The sequence below is a fragment of the Rhododendron vialii genome, chromosome 13a, assembly GCF_030253575.1.
Source record: "Rhododendron vialii isolate Sample 1 chromosome 13a, ASM3025357v1".
Classification (NCBI taxonomy): Eukaryota; Viridiplantae; Streptophyta; class Magnoliopsida; order Ericales; family Ericaceae; genus Rhododendron; species Rhododendron vialii.
The window spans coordinates 27,482,923-27,504,344 of NC_080569.1; the positions used below are offsets into that span (position 1 = coordinate 27,482,923).

The following is a 21,422-nucleotide window of genomic DNA, read 5'->3' on the forward strand; positions in this document are numbered from 1 at the left end:
CCTAATATTGTGTTTGCCAGAGGAAAACCCAGTTGTAGATGGTGAAGCCAAAGTAAGAGACCAGGACAGGGAGGTTTGAGGGCCTCTGTCACTCCAAGACCCACCCGACTTCTCATCCCTCTTCTCTCGCTACAAATGTGCCAACAACGTCACTCCCATTCCCCTCTTATCACAGAAGACAAATTGCTTGATGGGAAGATCAATTGGTAGGGGTATTGCTTGATTCCAAGATCTCCGATGGCAAAGAAGGCGGCAATGATTTGGTCTTGTTCAACGAAATTTGCTCCGGTGAACACACACACACACACACACACACACACACAGAGAGAGAGAGAGAGAGAGAGAGAGAGAGAGAGAGGAGTAGGTTTGCCATAAGAAAAGAGAGGTTTGATGTCATGTCTCTGACGTCGAAAGTAAAATTAGGAAAGTTCTGTCGGTTTGATAATTGATGTAGTGATGTAGGATGAAGAGAATTCTTTTAGAAAAAGTGAAGGAGAGAGACGATGTTAGCTCAAGAGGCAAGGGTTTAAGGGTAAGACACTAATAAAATTTGTAGCATTAACAAAGCCACTCGTGGCATTATCAGTGCCCTGCTAGAAATTCCTAAACTAGAATATGAGAAGGCCTTCAGCGGCTTAACACCCACTTGGCCGGTCATTACTTCCAGGGTCGGTTTTGGATTGTGACAAGAGGCATGCACAAAAAGAGAGAGATATCGACGTAGTGGCAGTTTCACATTAAAACATTCACACGATACTCACGGAGAAATCCTCTCCCCAGAACATTTATGAACAGGATAATATTTGCTCCTTGATTTCCAACAGCCAAGTAAAATGGCTGTGTCCTTTAATTGCCATTGACAATAAAATAAGCAGAAGATGAGAGCCTCCCAAAGACGTCCATATGCCCATACGCGTTAAAATATGCAAAATATCCAACATGTATAGTTTTCAAGTTGAATCTCAGCTTTGATGGATACAAAGGAATTTGCAGTACAAAATAGATGTCTACTATAACGGCTTTTTAGTCTTTGAGATGACAGATAGCATTGTTCATTACAAGGTTACAGTACTCTCTACCGGACACAATCCGCGTTAGATCATTTCAGTTTCAAGCCCTACTCGACGGGAGGATGGAGATCTCCATGGACTTCTAATTTCGGCATTCATCAAGTAACGTGCAACTCTAACCGTCTTGACTGAAACGCTCTCATTACTTGCATTCACATCAGCCACTTGAGATGAGTGATGATGGCAGTAGTTCCTCAGTAAGTGCCCAAGGAATAGGAGAAAACAAACAGACGAAATGCCAACAGAAAAGAGGAATAGGCCCCAGAAGCTTCGGAGGCTCAAGCTATCAACGTTCTCCTCCGTCGTACTCTCTGTCATATTCTGATAAGATTTTAAACACACTTTGTTGGGAGTTAACCACTTATCTTCTAGCTTTTTCAGAGTCCCGTCCTCTGAGAGTTCGAGAATGGCTTCCGATATATTAACAACTAACAAAGAACCTTTTTGGAATATCTGCAGAGAAACATGAATGAAGATATATTTGTATTAGAGGTTTGTGCATGTTCCTATTTGTAGTCATCAAGTACTATGAAATAAAAGGAAAAGAAAAAGAAAAACACTAGTGCATGTTCAATACTCACAAAGCCAAATCCTCCAAATTTGTATGTGGTTCCAATGATGGTAAATTTCCTGCAATGTCTATTGACAAAAACTTCGGCATAAGGGATCTCAAGAAACGCTGTCGAGATATTGTCGGCCTCAAACTCTCGCAGATACTCATCCCCATCGCTGATGAGACTTACATTCTTGTAGTTAAGCACATCTCGAACGTAATTGTGCATGAATGTATTTTTATCACAACCGACTTTTGATGGAGACCAGAGTTTTGGTCGGAGTCTTGAGATTGTGAGCATCGACGTGAGGTTAGCAGTGTAGCTTTGGGTTAAGACCAATGCCAGAAAAAGCCACACCACCACCACAATCCGAGCATAGTTGCTTTGAATCTTCTCCCCTGCATAATTAACATGGTAAACTTTTCTTTCCGAGCATAGTTACCCCGGTTCTGCCAACTAAAAGAAGTATTTATTTTTTAAATTAAAGGTGATATATTGTGAGAGAATAATCTGTCTCGTAAAACAGAAAATAAATACTTACAAATAAAAACCTTAACAGAATGGAGTGGTTTAGTTAAAAACGGTATCCATAACAAATTTTTTCCTCCCTCTGCCCCTTTTTTAGAAGTTCTCTACATTTTTGCGTGCCATTTTCAATAGCTTACATCTCTCGACGTATATTATATTTATGTTTTTAAAATCATTGTTTTATAAAAATATGGTGAAAGTACACAGAGAACCCCCCTCAACTATCACTTTTTCTCACGGAGAGCCACTAACATTTAAACCGCCCACATTACAAATAAATTTTTTTATAACCGAATTTCTTTGGTCAGCTTGCGCGCACTTCGACTAACATTTAAAACCGCTCATATTACATAATTTTAATAATATACATTGCGAGTTATAGGCAATTGAAAATGGGTCGCAAAACAATAATGGACATTTAAAAAGGAACGGAGAGAGTAATAAATTGATGGTATGTTACCGTTGATTGGATATGCGTAAACTCGTATGTTTACGCTACACGCGTATAGAAATTAATCTCGTTATATATGTACTTACTGTGAGCAAGGAAGAGTGAAGAGAAGGTGAACCAAAGAGCATTTCCGAGTTGATCATTCCACGGACCACTGAAATCTGGATTGGACCGATGTTCGACGAACCAAACTATAAGCATAGTGTAGACCAAAACAGCCGCTGTAGCCAACCACATTCCCAGAGTGAAAGGCTCCAGGAAAATCCACGCCTTCGGGCTGGGCTTCACCGGCACTACCATTGACACGCCCGACTCTGTAAACGGTACGGTGAATTCCACTTTCTTCGATCGTTTTGCTAATATTGTTATATCACCTACGGCAGCGCAATAAGTCTTCCATGTTTATAGGAGAAATCTTCAATACACACCCCTTTAAGGTGCATATCATATGCACCTATTGTGTGGTCCATATTGTGCCACCTCATTAAAAATTACCTGCTGAACCGGTCATTCATAACATTTTAGGCCTATCGTAACTTTTATACCAAAAATTCGTAACTTTTGATTCATAACCTTTTAGTGTATATCGTAACTTTTACGAATGAATCGTAACTTTTTAGCAACAGATTCGTAACATTTTTAGAATCGTAACATTTTCAGTTCGTAACATTTTCACTACGGAATCGTAACATTTTAGTCTATTTCATAACTTTTCTAAAATCAATTGTGCAATCAATTACTCAATCAAAATTTTTTTTTAACGGTAGTTAATCAAATATGTAATCTATTATGTGAATGTTCAATTCCATAATCGATTAGACTTTATAATTGATTTTTCAATTGATTAGACATTATAATCAAATATATAGTAATTGATTACATATTCGATTGGACATCATAATCGAATATGTAATCAATTCAATTATGTTCAATTATGTAATCGATTAGACAATCTAATCAATTTTATAATTGAATTGAGTACGATTGGATAACAATGTGAAGTCTATTACTCAATCAATTTGCTAATTGATGGGCCTCAGTAAGTTCTCTAATCAATTGCGAAATAAGTTAAAAACAACATTGCAATAGATTGAAAAATCAATTGTTCTGAATAACACAAATAACTGATTACATGATAGATTATATTTCTCTGCGGTTTCAATTACGTAATTGATTGGTATTGATAACTCTTGTAATCGATTACATTATCAAATACGAGTATTAGTTATTTGTAATTCGGATGGTTGCACTAATTCACAAAACATTAGTAGTTCTATTGACCAAAAAATAAATAGCACGGCCTAAATATTATTGTCTTTTACACATAACCTAAAATGTATTGGTAAATTTATCTCGTCACCATCACTCTTTTGATCACCCATATTAACTTTTTTGTTAGTATTTCCTACTTATTAATACAGATGATCGACTTCTCTATTCCTTTTAGTTAGACTATTTATGTGAAAGTTTACTATGCAATTAAAAATATTGTGAAAAATATTAAACATCATAGTATTTCAAAAAAATTCAAAAAAAATGGCTACAAATATGAAACACTTTAAAAATCGTGTAAAAAATGCCTTGACTTTTTATTAGATTATGATAATGATAATATCTTTTTCTTTTAGTAATTATCGAGAACCTATTTTAAAGAAGTAAATTATTTTCACTTGAAATAATTTTAGCTTCAAATTTTTTAAAAATTAAAATAATTATTTTTAACATAAATTAATTCTCAAAAATAAAATAGGGCCTAATTTTTCTTTCAGCCCAAACTTATGGCCCAACTGTTACTTAAAATTTAAACCTCAAGTGCACTGAGTTATGGTAACCCCTCGCACTCCTTAAGAAAAAATTAAAATAAATCTTTTCGTTGCAGACAAAATTGTCGTCGGGTGAACGCTCCCCCGAAATACGCTAACGGCAGGAGCACTCGCTGCCTTGCAGCGCCATTTTCATCAGACGAAGAACTCTACGGAGAATTTGCCTCGTCGGAGTTCGCCTCGCCGTTTCCCTCAACAGTCATCAACTGATCTGCCCTATTCCCAGATTTGTCGGGTAGACTATAACTCTAACCCACGATATTGGTTTGCTTCGTCCATCATCATCGGAATCAGTGATTCCGTTCAACGAAGGTCTCTCTCTCTTCTCTCTCGCTGTGTATCAGTACACGAATACAGACTAATGTTTGATAAATTTTTCTCAAATTTTACGTATATTTTACAGACTAATTTTGTGCATGTCAGTACACACATGACTCCTAATGGTTATGTTACTTTACGACTTCATTATGGGGTGAAGTAATGAATAATAGTTATTACAATGGTGGAGAGGTGGGCATCTCTGAGTAGACCTGGATAAGTTGTCTTATTTCGAATGTTTGGATGTTTTAAATGAAATTGGGTGTCCTGACAACTCTCCTATATATCAAAAGCTTGAAGCTTCCACCAATATATGAGAATGGAACAATGATTAAGATAAATTCTGATGTAGCTATGAGAGATATGTTTGCAATGTTTGCTAAGAATGAGGTCATATATGTATACATTCACTGTCCCACAATGTTTGATTATGAAAATAACACTATTGAAAATGACACTAGTGCAGAACATAAAGTAGATGGTCCATATCGGGCCATGACTGGTGGGTCAATGGATATACAAGGAGGTAACCCTCTGGGTGATGATGAAAGTTTTGATCATGATGAACGTAAGAAGGTTCAAGGTTCACCAACTCCAAAACATAAAAAGGTAATTTTTTTGCAAGGATTTGTTATAACACGTTACCCGTTGAGTCAATTTTTTCTTTGAAGTGTTCTTTTTATTGTGTTTTTGTTCAGGATTATATTCAAGCCCGCATATCCCTACGTTCAATTGTGAAGATAATAAGCAAATTAAGCCTTGAACAAAGTGAGGCTATTAGGGAGATTGGATTGGGTGGCCTACTGGGGTTGAGATGTATGAAACAAGATCACATCTTGACTCGATGGTTAATTAAAAACTTCGATCCCGAAAGTTCTTCAATGGATGTTCATGGACAACAACTTCTACTTACACCGGTTGAGGTTCATAATGTATTGGGTATACAATGTGAGGGTAAGGACGTACAGCTCAAAGGGTCAAGGGAAGGATTTATGGATCTCTGTAAAATGGTTGGAGTAGTTCAAGGCTCTATTCCTTTGAAGGGATTGAAAGACTATCTAAAGGAAACAAAAAGTGTTGGAGATGATTTCAAGATGAAATTTGTCCTCTACGTGTTAGGTGCGTTCTTATGTCCAACAACAAAACCTGCGCTCAAGAAATCCTATCTCCATGCTATTAAAAATGTCGAAGCCATGAAGGAGTGTAATTGGGCAAAGCTAACCCTTGACTTCCTTATTGGCAGCGTTAGAAAATGCAAGCAGAAAGGTCATCTAAGGGCAAACGGATGCTTGCTTCTTTTAGTGGTATGGTACTAAAATCTTTTCCAACTCTGTGTTTGTAGAGTATAATTAGTTTCATTGTATAAATCGTTATGAGTTATGATAATAACACTAAATTTCTACTTGTTTGGTAGTTGTTTTTCTTAGATCATGTTACGACGAAGGAGACATGCACACCTTGTCCACGATCAACTCCTTCCTTGGCTCATTGGGGGGATGTAGAAATAAGTGGTACTATGAGTCTGCTTGGAGATTACCAAAACAAGAAGGTATTTCACTCTTAGTTCAATTTTGGTTTGTAGGTTTTTCACTTTGTAGGTTGTTGATTTTCCATTCTAACTTGTTTATGGTATTTTGAAAATTAGGTGTATATGAAGTTCACCCATATTGAAAAACAGAACCAAGCATCTCCTGAGAACACAAATTTTGAAGAACAGAACCAAGAATCTTCAAATGACAAAGGTTTTGAAGAACATAAGCAACCATCTCCAAAGACCACATGCATCTGTAATGATAGTCGGATAGCAAAAGTTGAGTTTGAGCTGGCTGAGTTCAAGAAAAGCTTCGATCAATATCGTTATGACGACAATCGGATGACAAAAGTTGAGAAAGAGATGACAGAAATGAAGATGATATTCATTGAAAATCATTGTGATGGCGATCGGATGGCAAAAGTGGAGATTGAGCTCGTTGGGATGAAGTCACTTTTAACTCAAATGGTCAATAAAGTTTCTGGAAAAGAAACTGTTTCACTCCAACCGGTAGAAGTGAACCTTGCGCCCAAAAAAAAGCCTGATGTCACTATATCCATCGACACTAATGAAAGTTGTCTTCCATTCCAACCGGTGGAGGAAGTGAATGTGAAGTCCCTCGTTAAAAAGCAACCCGCCCAAGGTCTGAAAAGAGCAAGAACTTCTGGAATGACGGATTTGAATACAATTTCTGCCGGTGTAGATGTTGAAATTGTTGATCCAATTGCAAGTCGAAAAAATCCACGCATTAAAAAGCCAACCAAACAACTTCGAAGGTGTTCTTCACGACTTGTCGAATTTGATTCATTTTCTCAAAATGGTATTGGTCGTCCACAAACTCGACCTTCCAATGAGTTGAAGCGAAGTCAATATTTGTGCTCACCTTATATCCCTTTGGATATCGGGATGAAAAGGATGAAAGGCAATAAAAAGGCTACCATAACGAAGGTAAATATGGATGAAGAATCTGAGCTTGATTCAGACGACGTCAAATGCCAAAAGGTAAACTATGTACATTTGTTAGTGATGTTTAATTTGAAATGATTAGAAATGATGTTTGTTGGTACTTACTCGCTGCTCATTGCAATTTCTTATCAGATTAGCACTGCACTGGATTTACTTTGTGCAACATTTAATGGTCCCTCCATTCCTAAGGTTAATTCTTTCTTGATGTTATTACCCACTATGAGCCCCTTAATAGAATTTACCTAACCTTGTTTTGCCTTTGTTTTGTTCCACCTTATTTTAAGAAGTCACTTCCACAGCCAAAGCCAATACCTCCACATCCTCTATCATCAGATGAGAAGGTCCTTGTGGCATATTGTTTTGATAAAGAACTAGATCGAGACCTCTCCTTCAGGTAAAATATGTTATTATTTATGCAGAATCTTGGATGTGCCATTACAATTTTTCTTTATTCCTGATTGATAATTGCTGCAGTGAAACTATTGTGAGTTTTGCGATAGATCTTGCTACCCGTCGAGATTTGTGTTCATTAAAGCCGGGAGTTTGGTTAGACAGTTCTGTACGAGTTTACTTTTTCATGTTTGCATATGAAATTCCACTTTACAATATTGTTTCCTACACCTTATCAATATTCACTACTAGAAAATTTTCAATAGGTGACGAAAGAAGTGGTGACGAAATTTACTATTTTACTATAGCTGACGAAAAAGAAAAAAATTCGTCACCAAAAGTTACTATAGGTGACGAAAAATTTATTTTTTGTCGCCAAAAGTGACTTTTGGAGACAAGCTATAGGTGACGAAATTTACTATTTCAATCGTCACCTATAGGTTGTCTCCGAAAGTCACTTTTGGTGACGAAAAACAAATTTTTCGTCACCTATAGTAACTTTTGATGACGAAAATTTTGTTGTTTCGTCATCTATAGTAAAATAGTAAATTTCGTCACCACCTTTTTCGTCACCTATCGAAAATTTTCTAGTAGTGATTTCTTTGCATGCTATGTAGATTATTACTCTTGTGGCAGTGCAACTAACAAGTGTGCAGAAGAAGAGACATCAAGATAAGTGTCACACAACTTGGTACTTGCCAACTTACATTTCGGTGAGTTATTTTTCAGAGGTTGTTTACCATTTTGGCATTGAAGGTATTGGTTTATCACTTTCACATATGTATGTAGCAAAGGATTATTAATGACGAAGTCAGTGAAGATGAGTACCCACCTTTAGCACAGTGCTATTTCGGTGAGACTAAATATACTGGAGAAATTCATGCTTGTCAGGAGGTAATCTATCAATCAAAATGAGTTTTTTTCCCCCCTTATTATCATGCATGACCCTTCTTTGTTTGTCTTGTGATTGGAAGATATATATTCCAATGAACGATGCGAACACACATTGGTTCTGTTTAAAGTTGGATATGGTATACCAAAAGATATATCTACTTGACTCCCTGCCAACTTGCAGAGATAACAGTGAACGAAAACAAATGGCAATAAAACTGGTGAGTGATTTATTACATTATTTATTTTAACTAGTATCCTTGGGTTTTTTGTCTAACTAGGCATCCACATACAGGTTCATGCTCTGCATTTGATGCTTCAAACAAAATATGGGCACTTTTATGTTGCTGACGTGACTATGTTTGATTGGATTACACTTGAAGATCCTCCTATCCAAGATAACTCGTATTGATAATGCTCCTTGTTCATTTTTTAAGTAGGCCTATTGCTTATGATTTTTGCTAACGTATAACCTACATCAATGTTCATGAAGATATGATTGCGGGATGTTTGTCATAAAGCATATGCAGGGCATCCCATTGCCAAATGGTGTACAAGGGGTGAGATATTTGTAAAAATAAAATTGTTCATAGTCATGAATGCTTAAATAGTTAAATCTTTATTTTGAATGTTTAATAGTTTGATCCTCTAGAAAGGCTAAGGTTGCTGGTTGACTTGGTGAGAGATCCAAATAACTTGAAGTGGCCAGAGATTTCTGTTAGAATTGAAAAGTATAAGCTAAGGTGGGTATCCTCCACATTATATTCCTTAGTCCCGATAATGTAATCACACTAACAATATATAATTTTGGTCAGGGACAATTTAATTCTGGAGTGAAGTTCAATGTTTGTTTGGCAAAGACATCTACGAGGTTGTTTGGCGAAGACATCTACGAGGGACCATTCGTTATGCACAATGTCAGAATGTTATGTAGCAAAAACTTAAATTGTAAATGGTCAGTTATGTTTTTTGGTAGGTAATTGCTGGGTGGCATTGGCACGTGGTGCTCCAAGTTCATTGTGATTTGTTTACAGGCCAAAACGTTTATGTCTGTAGTTAGCCCAACTATATTGGATGTGTCATGAACTGGTGATTATTGCCGAGATTGGTCCAAGTGCAAAGCAATAATTTTTCGTTTCTGAAATTAGATAAATTGAAATGTTTGAAAGCACTCCAAGATTTTCCATCATTTTTCACATACGATTCTGTCAAGCAAAAATATACAACGTTTTCGGGAATCAGAACCCAGAAAACAAAAAAAAAACATGACAGAAAGAAGACTCTAAATTTGCTTTAGATCTTGTTCATGACAGGAAGAGCTGCTCACTGTGCAATCAAATCCCCACATGCTAGTCCACAGAGTCACAGAGGAAGACAACAAGCTTGGGGTAGGACAACCGATTCCTGGAGGGCACCCCGCGTCATTCACGAACGTCGACCTCTACGCAGCAGAAAAAGAGCTTTACTTGGGCTCAAAATACCAAGTCAAGGACACCCCAAATCCATGGCGAACATGGAGAAATCATGGAGAACATGGAGAAATCTCTATTAACGTTATTCTTGCCTCTCTCTCCCGTTGCCAAAACATAAGATAGCCTAAAATAATGTTTCTAGCGAGTATTTATACTTAGGGCCCTAAATATTACATAAAACGCTTAAAAATAAATGGAGAACGTCGGTCCCGATGGTCTGGACCAAGGCACAGCTCGTCCAGACCAAGGCTGTTGTGAACTGGGATTTTGCTCAGGAGGTTCTGGTCTGGACCAGAGATTGGTCGTCCAGACCAGCAGTGCTGCGAGCTGGGAAAGTGATCGTGGAGCTCTAGTCTGGACCAGAGCGACGTTGGTCCGGACCAAGCTCGCTGCAACTCAGTTTTGACTCCTTTTCTTCTCGGTTTTCACTCTTTGCTCCTTGTCGCATCTAGCAGCCTCCAATTTGCTACTTTTCACCTCCAATGGTCTACAAGACCTGCTAGCACGAATTCGAACACAAAACGTATTAAATAACAACGGAAAGGACATGCAAAGCGTAAATTAAAGGGATTGAAATGGGTGCTTTTCATTTTGCATTCTGCAACTTTTGGCAGCTGCAAGAAAGCAAAAATGCCAAATACACAGTGGAAACAATAACTCGCACATGGGGGTTGAACCCTTGGAATTTCTAAACTGCAGAAAACCAACTTCACAAATAGAACTTTAAGACACCAGATCCATTCTTAACAGGTTATTGCCAGGAGAAAAATAACTAGAAAGACATCTAAACTGCAGAAAACCTATCCAAGCAAGGAAGAACTTTACAAAAAGTGGCAGGAATAACATCTAAACTGCATCTTAACAGGACCTATAAAATGATCAAAATACCTAAACCATCCAAAAGAAGGTTGCAAAAACATTGAAAACATAAAGGAATAATAAAAAAACTTAGATGTTCAACAATTTGTATCCGTTTATTCATCTCCATCTTCATTGTTATCTGTATCTTCGCTATCATCTCCACATTCACCCTCGGTTCCATCTTCTTCCTTCTCGGTCCCATCATCACTCTCCGCCTCATTTTTGCCCCCAGTCCCATCTTCACTCTCTGCTCCATCTTCGCTCTCATCAGTGCTTGAATCATTTTCACAGTGAAGGAGGGCTTTTCGCATCTCCTTCACCTCTGCCTTGAACTTGTTCATATCCTTCTTGTGGTCTGACTGCATTTTTTTTATCAAGGCTAGTGCCTCATCCAATCGCGCTGCAATGCTCTCCAAAGAAGCGGGATCAGTGCCTGCACGATGTTTCCTACTCTGGCCCTGTGTCTTACCCAGGGTGCCACGTGCTATTGCATTCATCTGAGGCTTCCAGCTATCTCCCTCTATACCATCTCGAACAGGCACATCATTCTCAAGCAAAATTTCCGTTATCAGTAGACCATAAGGTAGTGCAGCAGTTGCATGCTCTGCCTTGGAAGCCACCTCCACAACCTTCCAAATAATCTTTCCCACATCAATAGGGTCCTTCTTAATTATCTTGTATAACATTCTTGCTTTCTCCAAGTTGAATGCATTCTTGACTCCTCTAGGATCCAGATTGTACCACACCATGACGTGGAGCACCGAGACATCTGGTTTGAGAAAACGCACACACCACTCATCTGTTGGTTTAATCCCGTTGATGTACAACACCTTCGCAATTTCAAGCTTATCTGGGAGCCTGACGCCGGACAAGAAGGGATATTGCCTTTCGTCATACGGGTTAGGGCGATCAATCTTTAAGAACTCTGCAATAGAATCCGCTGAAAACTCCACCTTCACCCCCCTCAAAACAGACACCATCTTGTGGTTGATTGTGTCATACGGTCTAATAATTCCGTGGAAGAACTCACGGACCATGTCCACATTTGCCTGTCCTTTTTGTTTCATTAAGTTCTCAAGGTTGGAGTCTATGATCAAATTAGGAATACCTGTCCGAGCCAATTTATCCGTGTCAACAAACCTCTCAACAGTCACAGCCCTTGATCTGAACCTTCCTAGGTCAAGTGGGGCATCAATTGTTTTAATCTTCTTCTGCTTCTTCTTACTAACTATTGCCTTTCTTTTGGTTGGCATCTTTGATTACCTGTGTGATGAACTGAACAAAGCAAAAAAAGAATTTACTAGCCAAAAAATTTAACTACACATCCAATGCCACCAAGAGGGCTATTAAACAAACATTCATATAATCACAGAACCGTACACATAAGATAATCAAATTGTTAAAGGCTTATATACCCATGAGTAGCAAGACTTTTAAGACTAGTATTGAAACCAAGTACCACTAGCATCCACTGAAACATTGAACATGGGAAAATGATTCTAAATGAAACACAAAAAATGAAAAAAAAAAGAAAGAAAGAAAGAAAGATAAAGAAACTCAGTTCCCAAAATTGTTAAGGCTTAGTTCCCTAAAATTCTGCCTAAAGTTCCTCCAATTCAAACCAACTTAGATCAACGACTACGGACTTATGCATTGCTAGTTCCCTGCCCTGTTTTGTCAACGTCCGTCTTCATCCTGATGGGGGAATAACTCTGGATTTGTGAATGCAGAAAAGTGCTCTTCGCAACCCTCCCTCTCCTTCGCTTTTACTTTTTTACAAGTTCGCTTCGTGTGGCCAATGCTCCTGCGTTACCAAACAAAGAGCTTTGCACTTAGAAGTAGTGAAGCTATAAAAAAAAAAAAAAAACTGCTCAAGTAGTGACATAAAGCATCATAATCTTTGCTACTAAAACACCACACCTGCAGTTCCCACATTTTCTTGCTGTGGGGAGTTTACTGGCAGAAGAGGGTCCCCCAGGATTGCCTTTTGTCTTGACTACCTTGGGGTCCCGAATCCCAAATAGTTTGGTGGCACTATTTTTTTCCTCGCCCTTATCCGCATTTCTCAGTTCCCAGCGCTTCTTCATCTCGGACATCATTTGGAAACCTGCTTCCCTCGCCTCCATAAAATCTTTGTCCGTGTGCGACGCATAATAGGACAATAAATTGAATGATGAGCTCAATATGCCATATCGTGTGGTTTGTGTCAGTAGGTTGGGAATTTTGGTGAGACTAGGTTGTGGATTGCTTGACCTAGCACTCCTAGTCCACCTCTGAACCACACAACTCATAGGGATAGATACAAGTTGTTGAAATTTCATGACAGTAATTATGTGGCAGCAAGGTATCCCAAATGACTCAAGTTTCATGCAAGGGCATTTTATGCTGCCATCGAATGGATGAAACTCAACTCTCCACTTATTTTCAGTTGCGTACTGTTCTAGAATATAGATATAATGATCCTCCTCTTCAAGTTGTTGCTTCACATAAAACTTGGCCTCTAGCTCCATTTCCGCCCGAAACTTTAAAAAAATCTTCCTCGTATACAACTCTGCTGCATTTTTCTCAAGTTTCTTTAATTGCGTTGTCAACACCGGGAAACTGTTCTCTGTTACACCCTCCGCGGCTGCCTCATTAACACGCATTCGAGCAATGGCCCTATCATAATGCCAAACAAATTCATATAGTCTAAGCCTCACTTTTAGGAACCTATTAAAATAAGCGTGCATGCCTTCGCAACGCTGACTGCTGCTCATACCGGCAAAGAAATGTCCACGAAGATAAGACTCAGCCCACTTATGACGATTGCGATAGACCTCTACCACCCAACTATTGTTTTCAATATTGTATTGTTTGACCAAGACAGCCCAAGCCTTGTCAAACTCATCCCTATCACATTCTAATGACTTCAACCGCTTGAAATCCTCATGAAATTTGGGTTTGTGGACATTTGACACAGCATTTCGTTGTAGATGCCAAGTACACAAGCGATGCTTAGCGTTTGGAATGACAGTTATGATGGCTTGACGCATAGCTTTATCACCATCTGTCACCACTGAGATGGGTTTTTTACCATCCATGGCCTCCATTAATGTTTCTAAAACCCACATGTATGTTTCTGTAGTCTCATTTGGTAATAGAGCACAACCAAATATGATTGACATGTAATGGTTACTCACGCCGCAAAGCATTACAAATGGCTTTTTGTATGCATTTGTCCTATAAGTAGTGTCAAAAACAAGTACATCACCGAATGCAACATAGTCTAGGCGAGACCTTGAATCAGCCCAAAACAGTTTGTCTAAACAATTTTCATGATCGACGTCATACTTGTAAAAAAACATTGGGTCGTCTAGAGCTTTAGCAGATAAGTATCCCAAGATAACCTCTGCATCCCCATCCTTGAGTTCTACTTTTCGGTCAGCTTGAACAGTATTATGCAAATCTTTTCGAACAAAACCCACCTTATCGAAACCACCAGACTGAATGGTCATAAGGTCCATTATCTGGCCAGTGCTAATGCCGACATTACGCATAGCTTTTGTTTGGGCTTTGTCAGCACTTGTTACAGACCTATGTGACCAAAGAAAAGGGACACAGTGGGGTGCGACCAAGGGATGGTTGTGTTCGCTTACAAAGTGAGTCACTATATATTCTCTCATTTTCACATCATAGCGCACACGAAAGACAGCTTTACATCCAACCCTAGTTTCTGCCCTTGGTGCTCTCAATCTATCAACATGCTCCAAGTATTTCTTTGCACGTACTCCTTGCCTAGAGCATACCCATTTTCTACTCACCACCACATTCTCCCTACGTACCTTTTTTCTATCCTTTCGGATGCTAAACCCCATTACCTTAGCATAGGCATTGTAAAAAGCATGCGCATTTTCCTCAGAATCAAACTTCATTTTGAAAACATCCCTTGCAGTGAGCATATTCAAACCTTCTAATCCTATTTGGGAATCTAAACCTTGTTTCCCATTAACACAACCATCTTCAATTGAGTCTCCTAGATCATCTTCTTCTTCAGGAAATTTATTCATATCATTTTTCACATTGACATCTTTGCTCGTACGACTTGAGGATTGATCCATCAAACCTAAACAAAAAAAACCCACAAGTGACAATGTTTAGAATGGTTACTTTTTTGATGATTTGGGTGGGGGAGAGTTTCTCATCTATTGCAATTCAAATAATTTTATCCTAACCATGATCTATACCAATTGAAACAAATTGAATTTGACTTCAGTAACTCTATTGCCCTTTGGGTTTTCTATTATAGAGCAGCAACTTGATTGGTTCCTCTTGAACATACCAATAAAAGGTTAGACACCAAATAGACCAAAGTAATACCACCATCATGTATTACATGTATTTGGTTTTCACGTGTGCGTTTGGTACTTGAATGAATATCAAAATTGCAAGAAGCATTATGTCAAACACAAAAAAGTCAGTCAATTGTAACTCCAGCAATTTTACAACTAACCAAACTTTCTTTTTTTCAGGAATTAATGCAAACACTGAATGAAGACAATTGTATGCAAGTAATCCTCACTTTTAATTTACTACTATTTTTTTGTTCATTTTGAACTCTACAATTATTATTTCACAATACTCAGTCAATCTAATTGGCATTTTATCGAATAGTTTGTGAGCATTACATGTAACTTCTATGCATTCAGTAACCCGACAACTAGAACCTTCCAAAAAATCTATTTAACCTTCTTTCATAAACAAATTTATACCCAAATCACTGAATCCATGTACAGATATACATGTATGCACACACATTCAGTAGCCCAACAACTAGAACCTCCCATAATCTGTTTAGGCTTCCGTCACAAACAAATATACGTTCAAATCTCTGAATACATGCACAGATACACGCGTATACACACACATGTATATGTATGTGTACAGAGAGAGAGAGAGAGAGAGAGAGAGAGAGAGAGAGAGAGATTATATTCATACCTGAGAGAAGCGACGATGATGGACAAGGAGGAGTGACCACGACTGACGAACTGGGATGAGGGAGGGCGAACGGCGGACTAATAGGTCTGGTTTCGTCGAAGGAAAAGAAAGAGATACGCTGGTTGGGAAAAAAGTGAGAGACGGGATTTTCTTTCCATTTTGGTTAATTTACAAGGTTTACCTGTTGCACTGGTAACAAGTTTTTTGTTATTAACCTATCGTAACATTTTAAAGGGTCCAGATCATTTCTCAAGCATCTAATGGTAATCAAAAAGGGTGCATATGATACACACCCAAATAAAGGGTGTGTATTGTAGCACTTCTCATGTTTATATGCACATGTACACAGAGCATGTGTTAAAAAAGAAATTAAAGGAACCAGAAATGTATAATGAAGAAGTAATTCAGTCCTACTTGATCTGTAGCACATCATTTTCGATAGTTTTTCTTCTTTGATAATTGGATCTCCAAGCTAGACCTCAACTAATTCTGGACTCTTGAATGTAGTTAATGACCGGGCAGATGCTAAAGTGGTCCAAAAGTTTTGAATGTTTGGCTTTCGAGAGATTTGAACATGCGAGAATAACAAGCACTTGGGGTTCGTTCTAGAAATTTTTTTGGGTAACTCATTCTCAATAAATAGTTACTAATAGAGAGATTTGTTAGCAAAGAATCTCTTATATGAAATGTCACTGACCCAGTATTTTGAATGGATTACTCTATAAACATTCCTGGATCTATAACTTATAACCAAACTGAAAAAGGAACATAAAAGAGAAGTGCTACAATACCGGGTATAGTGAGTGTTTACAAAAATTTATTTTTGCTGATTTTGAGTTTCCAGATTTTCAAAATCACCAAAAATTCTAGATATAGATTCTCGGATTTTACAGATTTTGAAAACCTAAAAAATAAATGAAATTCTCATCGTTCCAAAGCTTGATTTTGGTAACTTTTGGAGCTTTTCAGATAAAATTTTACATATTAAGTTATATAAAAGCTGATTTTCAGCTTTTTGAAGTAAACATAACTAGTTTTTACTGTAACTTAATCATAATTTCACAGTTATGGTAAACACGTTATCTGCTTCTACTAAAATCTAAAATATGCAGCAGAATCCGAAGCTAAAATCTAAGATCTGTATCTACAGCTATCGCAAACATGTCCATAATCTCCTTATTTGCATAATATTTTGCATAGAAGTTCATAACATTTTAACAAAAATTCGAACCATCAAGATTATTGAAACTCATTACATATGCATATCAGTATTACTCATTCAAGGTTGATATTATGAAAACTATGTTCAAATGGTCGAAGAGAGATAGATTACCTTGTTGGCTACACTATCAACTAATTCATCATACGTCCCATTGAACTCCACAAATTTATAACGCCATTCCCAACCCAATATCCTTCGAACCTCTTGAAAAACTTCAATGCAAAAACCGGAGTAATCCCTCTCGTCTCGATTCTTAGAATTACTTATCTTCACAAAGTTTTCAAAAGAGGCTCTGCCTGGAACTCCAATTATCAATGTGTCATTATTCTGTTCTGTACAATCAGCTTCAACAACAGAGACTTGAGAGAGAGTAAGAAGGAATGATATGAACAGTACTAGTATTGGGATGAACAAGGTTGGTTTTCTGGTAGAGCGGAGGGAAGGCATTTTGGGATTCCAAATAATTGCAAGTGTCGTACGTAACTTAACTTGTGAGTTGATTATTGGCCTTGTGCTTCTTCATTTATATAGGGGTTTGGAAATTCCGAAGAGTGATATCCTCTGTACTGAAATTCTCTGTATCTCTCTAACGAAATGCATTGCCAGTCGTTGGATCACATCAAATTTTTTACGAAAAAAATCTAGCACAATCTAAAGACCCAAAATACATGGGAACAGAGATACAGTTAACTTCGGTGGCACAAAGGATCGAGGATGGAAAATTCTTGGTGGATTCTTAGGACTTAAGGAATCTGAAATTCTACCTGTATGAAAGTTCAAATTCTAATTAATGCTCGAGAACAAAAGTCGATGACTTTGAGTCAAGAAGACTTTAGCAGTATGCCCCGGGGGGACAAAAAAACAAAAATAGAAAATCTCCGATGAGTGTCACATTTCATTTTACCCCCTTCATCGAGAAAATCTTTCGCATTGCCCTCTTAATCCATCATTTAGCTTCTCTTAGCACTTTTAATTTGTTACTCTTCCGTCCAGATTTGCACGTGAAACTGCAATATGACATGAATATATGTCTAATTCAACACTGAAATGCCCCCTTCTTCTTTTTTTCCCAAACGATAACAAATGATATTATTATAACTCCCATGAAAGATTACATCAAGATGAAAACTCGTTCTTAGACAAATGACTAAGTAACCAAGACTTGGGAATTCATTCCACAGACTATACCTCAAACCAAATAAATCTTTTCCTGCGAAAACAAGAAACAACCCAATTAGGAGAATCCCAATCGAGAGAAAGGCTAATGGCAAGAAACCGGAGAGAAAAACCTCCACAAAAGGAAGAAGAATAAGCAAAAAATCGCAAACCAACAAGAAAATAAAAAACCTCGCCATCATCATCCACCAACAAAGATCTCCAACTCCGCCGATCCAATCATGCACAAAAAGCTCTGCACCCACAGTCGCACATCTGAACCGCACTATCAGACTAGTCATTGGCAAACAGCGAATATGGAGGAGGTCCGACAGTAGAGGAACCGGGAAGGCCAAAGCACCGGGAGGCGTGAGGGGAGGATGAGGGTGGAGAGTGATGAAAGGAGGGGAAAATAGATTCCGATCGGAGGCCGACGGAGAGAAAAACTCCATAAGGAAGATCGCCCCCTCTCCCGCCGCCCATGTTAGGCAGTGCCGGCCCTGACCTTTGGGTTGCTCAAGCCCGATCTTCCGCTTGGTTGCCCACTAGTGTTAAGTATAATAAAAAAAAAATTGACATACAAGCAAAAAAAAAAAAAAATTTGACATACAAGCAAAAAAAAAAAAAAAAGAACAAAAACAAGATTATATTGTCCATTTAGCTTGAATTGCATCACCCGAGTATAATGCTTTATGATTAATACGATCCTATTCAAAGAAAATAACTTCTCTTTACATTTTTTGAAGCAAATTCTTCAATTATTATTAAATCATCATACTTTAACTTATCCAAGTACTTATTTTCAATTAATATCATAGCCAATCCACTTAATCTCTCCTGTGACATATTAGTCTAAAGATAAGTTTTTATCAACTTCAACTTTGAAAATATCCTCTCAGCCAAAGCAACTATGATCGGAATAGTCAACAAAATCTGATAAGCAATCCAAATCATTTGGAAACTGCCATCTTTCCAATAAGACTTTATAAAATCAAGGATGTCCATCGATTTTGTTACTTCTATCGGCAATATTGTTTTCAAATGTCTAAGTTTTTTTGAATAACTCCTTCCCGTGAATATCAACATGTTAATTATATTCCAAGAAACTTTATAGTTTAGTGTGATGCTCCATCAATTGCTCTTGATAAGCACCCGTTAATGCAATGCAGGGTGCGCTAGTATCTAGTTTTAGTTAATTTCATTGCTTAATTAGTTGCTTCTTAATTGCGTTTACTCATAAGGTATGTTGTTAGTGCTTTCAGGTAAATCATGTGAATAATGCATATTTTGACATCATCCATGGCCCGAGTGCGTCCAAGTATCCGAGGAACCAATGAAGACCCTGTCGGCCCCTGAAAATCTAAGTACGGAAAAATCACTTTTCGAAAAAATATCGATTTTCGAGATAAAAAATGGCGGTAATTGATCCTTGAATTTTTCTAAGAGCAACTTCAAAATTGCAAGGTTTTATTCAAAGGTTAAGGTCATGTTTTGAGCCATTTATTCGATAGAAAAGGGTGCTGTTTTCTGTTTTACACTAAAAGCTGGGGGTCAACATTTTGATTGGATTGAAATCGCAAAATTCTGATAATGCCATTGTTTCCAAATGGGGGGTACTTCCTTATTTTCATTAAATAAATTAAAGTAAAGAAAAGGTAAAAGAAAGGTTTAAAATGCAATATTTACTTAAGTTTAGAGAATGAAAATAAGATGCTGTGGAGATTTGCCCGAGCAGAAGCTGGATGGCCAAGGCAGAAGATGATTTGCCCGAGCAGAACCTGTCATTGCCCGAGCAAGAGGAAGGCAGCCAAGGCAGAATTCTGAGCTATTGAGATCGGCATCGATGGGAAGAATGGAGATCCATCGATGCCGAAGCACTTAAGAAAATCTGAGCTATGGACCTCGGCATCGATGTAAGGTTTCAAGGTCCATCGATGCCGAGCATGTTAGCAGAGCACCCTAAGGCCGTTGCCATCGATGCCGAGGGGCTTAGAGGTGGATTTTCGGAGCATCTTGGAAATATTCCAGGCGCGGATCACCCAGAGTATAAAAGCTTATGTCATTGTTTTGTAAAAACAAGTAGATAGATTCAAGTAGACTTAGATTCGCTTACCTAATTTTAGATCTAGATTCAAATTGTTCTTGTTGTTCTTGAGTGTTCTTCATTTTTCAGTTTTGAATATTTCAATTTCTGTCCTTAATTGTTACTTTTTGTTATTGTTGCCTTTATTAAAGTTGTTTATCTTCTCCCGATCTATCTTAATCTCTAATTTTCTTCTAGTGTTGCTTTTCAATTATGCTAAGTAGTTTTTTGCTTGCTTTTATCTCTCTAGATATGAATGAGTAGTTTTAAGGGTTAGGTCATGAGGTGATTAGCACCTCATGGCTCGGGCGAAAATTGCATTTTGCACCCAATAAAGTTTTAAGCTTTGATTTGAAAATTGATGTGGGGTTCGGGTTTGTTTGTCAAATTACCGAGGTGTTAACCTCTTTGATCATGTGTAGGTGGGAGCTTCGTCTACCCACCACACATGATGCTTAGAGCTCTTTCGCACGAGATATTTGCCAAATGAATTCTAGAGCTAGCTTGATTCCCAAATCATTTTATTTTCCAATTTGAGAACTTTAACCAAGTTTCTTAAATTGTGTAATTGGGTGACGAGTGTGATTTAGCTCGGGTCTTGGGTGTTAATAATTCCTAAACCTATCCTATCTTTTCTCTAGTTAATTCCTTTTTAATTTAGCCCTTTTATTTCCACCGTTTAAAGTAAAACAAAGTTGGCTGTCTAAAAGCCGAAAGCCCTTACTTGCATCTACAAATCCGAGCAAGCCATATAATTATTCCCTTGGATACGATCCCGGATTTCCGGTTTATTATGCTTCAACAGACGTTTTAGGTCCTACGCTTGGGGCGTTATTCCATTACATCGGAGCAAACGAAGCAGCTCTTCAGCAACACTCTTGAATTTCACGTTAAACAAAAATCCAACGATTGCTTCATAAAGTTCAATTTGCTCAAACCGGTCCTTAAGTGATGCAAGAGCTTGATATATGATGCGGAGGAAATAAGAAAATTTTAAACGATCTTCCAATGATAGACTTTTATTGGCATCATCTCCCACATCCTCATCAAATTGCTTCTTTCTTAATTTGAAGAACTCTTCTTCTTTTTTTTTTTTGCTAATACCGGTTCAAAACAAAGTAGTGTACGAATAT

General features: G+C 37.8%; 3 protein-coding genes across 4 annotated transcripts; 1 reads left to right on the plus strand and 2 right to left on the minus strand.

Annotated features, from left to right (window-relative positions):
• Positions 1-881: 881 nt before the first annotated feature.
• LOC131313290 (glutamate receptor 2.7-like) lies at positions 882-17,557 on the minus strand. The gene is made up of 4 exons (XM_058341526.1): positions 17,163-17,557; positions 2,690-2,996; positions 1,652-2,022; positions 882-1,523 (listed from the first exon to the last, which is right to left on the minus strand). The coding sequence occupies exons 1-4, from the start codon at positions 17,496-17,498 to the stop codon at positions 1,095-1,097; spliced, it is 1,443 nt and encodes a 480-aa protein (XP_058197509.1). The 5' UTR covers positions 17,499-17,557; the 3' UTR covers positions 882-1,094.
• Positions 4,821-9,359, plus strand: LOC131313285 (uncharacterized). Of its 2 annotated transcripts, none has more exons than XM_058341517.1 (14): positions 4,821-4,869; positions 5,268-5,353; positions 5,443-6,048; positions 6,159-6,293; positions 6,390-7,277; positions 7,374-7,430; positions 7,526-7,635; positions 7,716-7,800; positions 8,249-8,344; positions 8,421-8,525; positions 8,606-8,743; positions 8,818-8,927; positions 9,016-9,082; positions 9,162-9,359. In XM_058341517.1, the coding sequence occupies exons 1-14, from the start codon at positions 4,857-4,859 to the stop codon at positions 9,306-9,308; spliced, it is 2,643 nt and encodes an 880-aa protein (XP_058197500.1). In that variant the 5' UTR covers positions 4,821-4,856; the 3' UTR covers positions 9,309-9,359. The 2 variants fall into 2 exon arrangements, with proteins under 2 accessions (XP_058197500.1, XP_058197501.1); XM_058341518.1 differs by having other exon boundaries at positions 7,529-7,635.
• On the minus strand, positions 12,381-14,984 carry LOC131313287 (protein FAR1-RELATED SEQUENCE 5-like). Its single transcript, XM_058341521.1, has 2 exons — positions 12,776-14,984; positions 12,381-12,659 (listed from the first exon to the last, which is right to left on the minus strand). The coding sequence occupies exons 1-2, from the start codon at positions 14,950-14,952 to the stop codon at positions 12,533-12,535; spliced, it is 2,304 nt and encodes a 767-aa protein (XP_058197504.1). The 5' UTR covers positions 14,953-14,984; the 3' UTR covers positions 12,381-12,532.
• Positions 17,558-21,422: the final 3,865 nt, after the last annotated feature.

Excerpts from the sequence above, each read along its gene's own strand:
- LOC131313287 (XM_058341521.1), bottom strand. The coding sequence starts at position 14,952 with ATGGATCAATCCTCAAGTCGTACGAGCAAAGATGTCAATGTGAAAAAT. Across the intron at positions 12,660-12,775 it reads AGAAAATGTGGGAACTGCAG|GAGCATTGGCCACACGAAGC; the intron begins GTGTGGTGTTTT and ends TTGGTAACGCAG.
- LOC131313290 (XM_058341526.1), bottom strand. The coding sequence starts at position 17,498 with ATGCCTTCCCTCCGCTCTACCAGAAAACCAACCTTGTTCATCCCAATA. Across the intron at positions 2,997-17,162 it reads TTGATAGTGTAGCCAACAAG|ACTTATTGCGCTGCCGTAGG; the intron begins GTAATCTATCTC and ends TAAACATGGAAG. Across the intron at positions 2,023-2,689 it reads TTCACTCTTCCTTGCTCACA|GGGAGAAGATTCAAAGCAAC; the intron begins GTAAGTACATAT and ends TTAATTATGCAG.
- LOC131313285 (XM_058341517.1), top strand. Across the intron at positions 7,278-7,373 it reads ACGACGTCAAATGCCAAAAG|ATTAGCACTGCACTGGATTT; the intron begins GTAAACTATGTA and ends ATTTCTTATCAG. Across the intron at positions 9,083-9,161 it reads TGCCAAATGGTGTACAAGGG|TTTGATCCTCTAGAAAGGCT; the intron begins GTGAGATATTTG and ends AATGTTTAATAG.